Source organism: Vespa mandarinia, chromosome 16, assembly GCF_050613455.1.
Source record: "Vespa mandarinia isolate Hongniang chromosome 16, ASM5061345v1, whole genome shotgun sequence".
Lineage (NCBI taxonomy): Eukaryota > Metazoa > Arthropoda > Insecta > Hymenoptera > Vespidae > Vespa > Vespa mandarinia.
This window is the reverse complement of record NC_140825.1, coordinates 3,117,059-3,124,588: the sequence shown is the minus strand read 5'-3', so window position 1 is coordinate 3,124,588 and position 7,530 is coordinate 3,117,059. Positions and strand designations below refer to the sequence as shown.

The 7,530-nt window shown below is 32.9% G+C and overlaps 1 protein-coding gene across 2 annotated transcripts in view; it reads right to left on the bottom strand.

Annotated features, from left to right (window-relative positions):
• Nucleotides 1-4,339: 4,339 nt before the first annotated feature.
• Nucleotides 4,340-7,530, bottom strand: part of LOC118442284 (lachesin) — a 140,855-nt gene continuing 137,664 nt past the window's right edge. For both annotated transcript variants that reach the window (XM_085661863.1, XM_085661864.1), the window contains exon 11: nucleotides 4,340-6,492. In XM_085661863.1, coding sequence (XP_085517989.1) covers nucleotides 6,338-6,492 — 155 coding nt within the window. In that variant the 3' untranslated portion in view covers nucleotides 4,340-6,337. The remainder of the gene's footprint in view (nucleotides 6,493-7,530) is intronic.

The following is a 7,530-nucleotide window of genomic DNA, read 5'->3' as shown; positions in this document are numbered from 1 at the left end:
ATGAGGAATCAAATGGTTCTCTTGTTTTACAGGAAGCTTTAAACGTTCTGACCGACATTATAGAACGTTAAAGAAATCGATATAAGTTCTATCAACTTATATTTATTTTTATTTTTATTTTTATTTTAACAAGAAATCGATTGCATTAAAATTTTATATATAATAATTTTGTTATATATATGTATATATATATATATATTTTGTTATATATTAAAAACATTTTAAATAGATACGTTTCAGTTTACGTCATTGAAGTATGCACCTAATGCAATACGAGATATTCCTTCTGACGTATTTCAATTTGATATTTGGAAATATTCCGTAACGATTTCTCTCGACTTATATACAATTCTCGAAGATCGAAATGATTTTCAGAGGATAGGAGAAAGAGATAGGAGATAGACAGTTCCCGTGCAAGTTACACCTTTTGCCTCTCCCACAGGACGACACATCGAGACACATTCGAGATTGCATTCGATCTTTCCCTGTCTCGATCGAACGACTTATTTTTTTTTTTTTTCTTTTCCTTTTCTCTTTTATTTATTCGTTTTTTTTTTTATTTATTTTTATTTTTTTTATTTTTTTTTAATTTTTTTTTTCTTCGAATTAACCTTCTCGAAGCAAAAGAAACGAATGAGAAGATATGTTCGACATTGAATCGGATTCGGAAAGACAGATTTCGATTTCTCTTTGGCTTTTCACAGGTGGACAGCCGGATGGAAAGTGTCAACCGTTCACGGATTATCGGTCTCTAACGGCTTATGAAATACGAGACGATTTTTATATCTCCGCGTTGAATCATACTCCAAACCAAACGTATTTCTTGTTCCCCTTTCGTTGATTCGTTCGAATCGGATGGATTCGTTCGAATTGGATGTCCGTGTGATATAAAAAAATTTTTTTTTTTTATAGGAGAAAAGGAAAAAGTAACGGTAAAGGTAACAACAAGTGTCGTGGAGATGAGAAATTATCGTTGTGAACCATCAGACCGTCTCAAAAGCGATTCGATTTAGGTGAAGCATTGTAACGGATAAGGTAACAAATTTGCTTTCAAGTTCATCACGAATGTCTCTGGCACAATTTCGCGTGCTACTGCCAGTGACAATAGCCGAGGAGAATGGAAGACCGAACTAACTTTGAAAAGTCAATAACGTTTCGCAATTAGTAATTTCAAGCGTGTGTCTATGAGAGAATACGACAGGTAAAATTTATTGCGTTCGTGTAAAACATTGGATTATTTATTATTAACGAACGACGACATTCTTTCATTGTCTCTCGTTGATCGAAATTTTCTCTCTTCTTTATTTCCCCCTCCCCCCCCTTTTTTCTTTCTTTCTTTCTTTCTTTTTTTTTTTCCTTTTTCCTCTTTTCTCTTCTTCCTTTTTTCTATTTCCGTCATAAAATTTCATTCCTTTTTCTAGGAGAAAGGTAAAACGAAAATTTTCAATTTGCCCCCTCGCACAACAGCACAAAGATTTTCGCGCAATTTACGTAGCTCGTTTCAATGTGGAATCGTTTTCTCGCGAAGCGACACGGTGGTACTCGTCCACAACAAATGCTGGATCTGCAAAATCGCACGGACGTAAATAACCGCAAAATGAAACGCGCGGAACGCGTTGCCCCGAATTTCTCCGCTGCGGTCGATGTGTTTCGCTTTATACGGCTTGTCACGCGCAGCATTCGTTCACGTAATAAAAACAAGAGTCTTGAAAATGAACGCTTTCGTTTAGAAGATCTCGAATATTTATAGTCTCCATTCCGTCATGTTTGTAACGCTTTAGACAATTTTTTATCAGAGGGAATATATTTTTCGAAATCTCTGTTAGTAACTCTCGACTATATTTCGTTTCTCCGTGACGCGCATACTTTAAAACACCACGTTACACCAATATTTGTCGATGTCTCGAAAAGATTATAGCAAGTCCGTGTGATTGTACAACGTTAAAAATTTGACGAAATTTATAATTTACGAATTTTCTCCTTCTCTAAAAGAGATTTTCTTTGCTAATACATTTATATAATTTACAGAGAATACAATTGAAAATGCGAAAATGCGAAAATAAATATTTAATATTTGGATAAAAATCAACTAACTCTAGTGATTTTCTCGGTTATTTTTTGTTTTGTTTTTCTTTTCTTTTTTTTTATTTGGAACACACACACACACACACACATATATATATATATATATTTTTAAATAAAGTTTAACTATTCTCACGGTATCGAAGTCGAACTTTCGATTTCCAAGAACGTTCGAAACTTCAATCAGCTTGCGGTAGCTCAAGTTCGCGGTAGAGTATATCTCGTGATTAAATTCACTCTCACGTACCACGAGTGAACCCTTTGAGGCGGAATAATTTCTAAACGATGCGGCGCATAAAACTTTCGTCTCAAAGGCCCTACCGTAATCATTATCGACGGAATGGATTGCGTGCAATAAATATAAGTTTTATTTAAGATGTATTAAAAAAATATCTGTGACATAGAAACGTTCTATATATTATATCGTATTATTGAACAAATTCAAAATTGAAATTTAGATTTGTTACCTGTAAAATGGACGATGACTTCTTATTTCTTCTCTCCAACATTTTGCTTATAATTCTATTATATCGTAATATGGTTAAGAAAAAATAAAAATATAAAATTATAATACTCGATTGTCGATAATAAATTAATAAATGATAACGAACAAAAAATATCTATTTGGTTAACTAAATCGAATGATATCTTTAGGTGATATATATATATATATATAACACATATATGTATGTATACATATGTGTATACACATATACACATGCATATATATTGGATATATATGTATATATATCGAAGCTCGGTAAAAAGTAGCAGTTATAATTAAATAAAAAAAAAGATAAATGAAAAATAGCAAATGATATATAGACGACATTAACTTCCAATTTTCTTTTATGTATTATCAAAAGCTAAATCGATAGAGACAGGACAACGTAGTACATCGAAATACTGATTCTCACAAATTAGTACGACTTATTGTCAATAATTGTACGTTAACGGAATTTACAATCTATTTTGAAAAACGATTTAAAACCATTCGGTTTATTCGATGTGATCCTGGCAATAAATGATTTTCGCAGTGATGGCAGTGATGTATTCGATTTATTAAGATATTCAGACTGACAGTTTCACTATCTACATCTACATCTTCATTCTTAGGATCTTCCGCGAAGCATCCGCGTGTGCATAAAAATGTTTCTCGTCATAGTGAAAACATCGGTCATGATACATTAATAACATATCTATAATGTTAGGTTTAATCCGATATATACTATATATATATATCGATGGCAGTTAAAACCTCGATTCTGAATTCTCTACTAAACAACGCACAATCATTATCGGCAGTATCATCTTTATCGTTATCCCTCTCATCGTTAATTTTCATTCTCCTAAACGATTCGCTATTACTCGAGTAGCAGCCTCGAGTCATCATCATTCGCATAAACGACCGTCTCTCGTTCGATCGCATTGCAAATCTATCTACATTATTTACATAATCGATTGCGGCAAAGGCGCATGATATTGATAACATTTTTCATTTCTTGTTTTCACATCTATCATATGTATTTCACATTTATCTTTCTTATCTTATTTCACACGCGTTTTGCGTTCGAACCGACGGCCAACAATTCAAACTGTCAGGTACAACGTAAGAGAAGAAGTCGGAGAGGCTGAAGCAATGCGAAGCTTTCTGAAAAAGCTGGAAGCCTGGCACGATTTCTGAAATGGGATCGAAATATGCAAGACCTCTTAGACGTTTCACCGTTTTATTTATGACGAACCACTTGCCGATATTTATACAAGGCAAAGAGACCTCGGGAGTTACACGAGTTCGATTCGATCGAACTATTTTTTCGAGTGCTACTCGAAACGTAACACGTTCGAAATATCCATCTTCGATATTCTCAAGAAATATAAATGAAACGAACACACGTTCCCCCAAGGAAAATCTAACGTTCTCTTTTAACCAATTCGCGTGAATCCGTCGGATTTCCTTTACTCGAAGTCATCCTCAAAACGAAACGAAACGAAACGAAACGAAACGAAATGAAACGAAACGATAGAGAGGTCCGCATTTTCTATTACCCTTTTCAAATAGAAATTCAAATTACTAAGAAGACGAAGATATAGCGAAAGACATTCGATTAATGCTGCTGAACTTTTTCAATATACGACGGCCAATGCCAATTGTTTCCTTTTTCTTCTTTTTTTTTTTTCTTCCTTTTTTTTCATTTATATATACATATATATATATATATATATATATATATATATATAATTTTTTTTTTTTTTTTTTTTTTTCAATCTTTCTATTTGATATAATCGCGCTTAATTGTACGAAACGAAGCCACGAAGCTCTATGCGACGTCGTTGTCGATGATTCGAGGCTACACGATATAATATACACCGCCTCTCGTCTCTCTCGTCATTTTTCTCTTTCCTCTCTCGGACGTCGAACTAAGCCGCCTACAGCTTTTTATCTAAACACAGTCATCTCCTCTCTTTTTATCATACTTCGAGCATATTCTTTGCCTGCTCTTCCTCTTATTGTTTAGACGTCATACCAAAGTCGAGGCTAAGCAATGGCAAAACTATTTTTATCACGAAACTCTTTTACATTCCTTTTCTCTCTCTCTCCCTCTCTCTCTCTCTCTCTCTCTCTCTCTCATTTCTCTTTTCCTTCTTCTTTTCCTTTCACTCTCTCACTCTCATTCTATCTCCATCTAATTATATGATTCGCGCTTATGTATGTACATATATATTATATTTATACGTATATGCCTATATTTCTTGTTAATCGGTTTTTTTTCTATTTTCTTATTTTTTCTTTTTTTTCCTTTTATTATTTTTTTTTTCCTTTCGTACGTATATGTATATTTACTAGATATACAATTTTCTCTCCACGCGTTTTCCTTTTTCGACGAAATCAAAAAGTATCGACGCTAGGTATATTCAGTTTATCGAGAGTTTTTCATTTAAAACGATAACACTGAGAAACTAGTATGATATGAAAAAGAAAATGAAAATTTTACGTAGGCTCGATATTACTCAGTTTATTTCTCGCTATTTCTCTTCCTCCCCCTCCCTCTCTCTTTCTCGATATATCGCTTTTCGTTTCGGGTATGACGATCGACTTATCGAAAAAGGAAAAACTCTTATTAAAAAGAACAGATCTAAAATCTCTGCGGTTTATAAGGATGATCCAATTTCCTTTCGCGGACAATAAAAGGCGACCAGTATTCGCTTTTCTCGTCCTCGAGAAAACACCGACGACCGATAGCTATAAGGAACGTGCCGCGATGTACTAAACGATCCTTTGCGAGAAAGTATTCTCTTGAAAAAAAAAAACCTCGCAAAAAAAGCTACCACGTCGAGAATATATGTAGGAAGAAATGTTGATGGGAGGAAGAGGAAGAGGTGAGGAGGAGGATGAATAAGAGCGAAAAGAAAATTTTACGTCAAACGAAACTCGTGAACGAAATCGGCGAATATCGTTTTGCTTCGATGCAACCATTACTACGACACTAACAAAATATTATTAAAAAAAAAAAAAAAAAAAAATAGTAATAAATAAATAAATAAATAAATAATAATTTTACAACTCGGTGATACGATATAACACGTTCATGATTTTCAATATCGATCAAGGAACTTTAATTACGTTCGTATGAATCGTCGAATCCGAGTCGAAAAACGATAAACGTTCTATACTATGATTATCTACGAAATCATGTAATATAACATGATGACAAAACGAATGTACATATATCGACGATAAGAAAGGAAGAAGAAATTTTCTATATATACTATTTTGTCGATACTTACGAGCAACATTTTTTCCAGTCTTCCCTTTCGCTCTCTAATACAGAAAAGGGCTCTCTATGCCCCTGTCTTTACTGCGACACTCACACAATATATCAATATATATATATATATTAATATATTTATATATTTATATATTATATATATATATATAATATCTTTTTTTTTTCTAAATCTTTCTCACGCGTTCATTCTCTCTCTCTCTCTCTCTCTCTCTCTCTCGCTCTCTTTCTTTCTTTCTTCTTCTCGTTCATTCACTCATTCTCTGTCTTTCTCTCTCTCTCTCTCTCTCTCTTTCAATCTTTCTCTTTCTCTCTTTTTTCTCTGTTTAAGTCTAGCTTTAGTATGAAAATAATTTCAAGCGTGGCCGACATCGTCGCGTTCGGGATCCGTCGCGCGGCCGGAAACGGCACACCGGACGCACCGTCCAATAAACACTACAACTGGAAGCCCCGTTCCCGTGATGCGAGAATCATCTTCTGACGGCATTTAGGAGCAACGGGAGAAGGCTCGGCAGAAGAAGATGAAGTAATAAGCGGGGCTCGCGAACAGCGCCCAGATTTAACGCATCCGCGGGCAAATCTCCTGGTGGCATCATCGATGGTGGCTCGTACTCGTTCTCGTAATCTGTAAACAGATATACAAACACATACAAACATTTTTTTTTTTTTCTTTCGATTGATTTATTCGACGCAAACACGGACATATGTTCGATTGAACGTCTACGTTGTTTTTTTTTTTTTTTTTTTTTTATTATTAACCTTTTGCTAATTTTAATTATTTTCTTAAATCATTCGAAATATGCTTTAGCATATTATTATATCTGAGAAAGTAATTTTGTATAAAATTATTTCTATTCTAATGATTTGTTTTAATTAAATGAATGTATAAAGCATCACGTAGCACATCAGTAATCTCATGGATTTCATCAGAATTTCATCTGCAAAAGATTAATTATATTGAATGATATTGAATAAATATATCTAACGGGCTGTAATAATTTATAATGAGAAGTGATATTTAATTAAAATTAATTGTCAATGTAAACTCTTGTCGTTGTAAAAATTCCGAATAGTTTTTATTTTCGAATTTTTGGAAACTTGTAACAATTGGAAGCCGTCAGATGATAAATCTAGACCAAAAAAGAAATCCTGTTTTACGAAAACGAATAGGAATATAAAAGATGAAAAATGAATAAGAGATGGGTACGTTCTTTAATGACTTACAATTGTTGCGAATTTTTTTCTAATTTCAAGATATAATTATTCGGAATTTGAGTCGTTGTCATTGTTAAATATAATAATAAACATTGTTAAATATAATAAACATGAACAGAATACAAGTTATTAATTTATATTGTAAATAATAAATAAAAATTATATTTAGAATAAAATTTGTTTAATATTTATTAAAGAGAATCTATTCTAATGCGTTTGTTAAGGTTTATTTTATGAATTCTCATGATCACAATATTTTATCCAATTTCAGTGATTAAAAGATCATACGAAAGATAAACGCATTTAACACGAGATAATCGTTTTAGGTTTTCAAAAGAGGTTTTTACTTCCCTGTTAAAATTATTAATTTTTTGGATATAATTTCTTTTACAGAAAAATTGAGAAGATAATCTCTTGTATAAAATCATTGTCTTTCGATTGAGCCCAT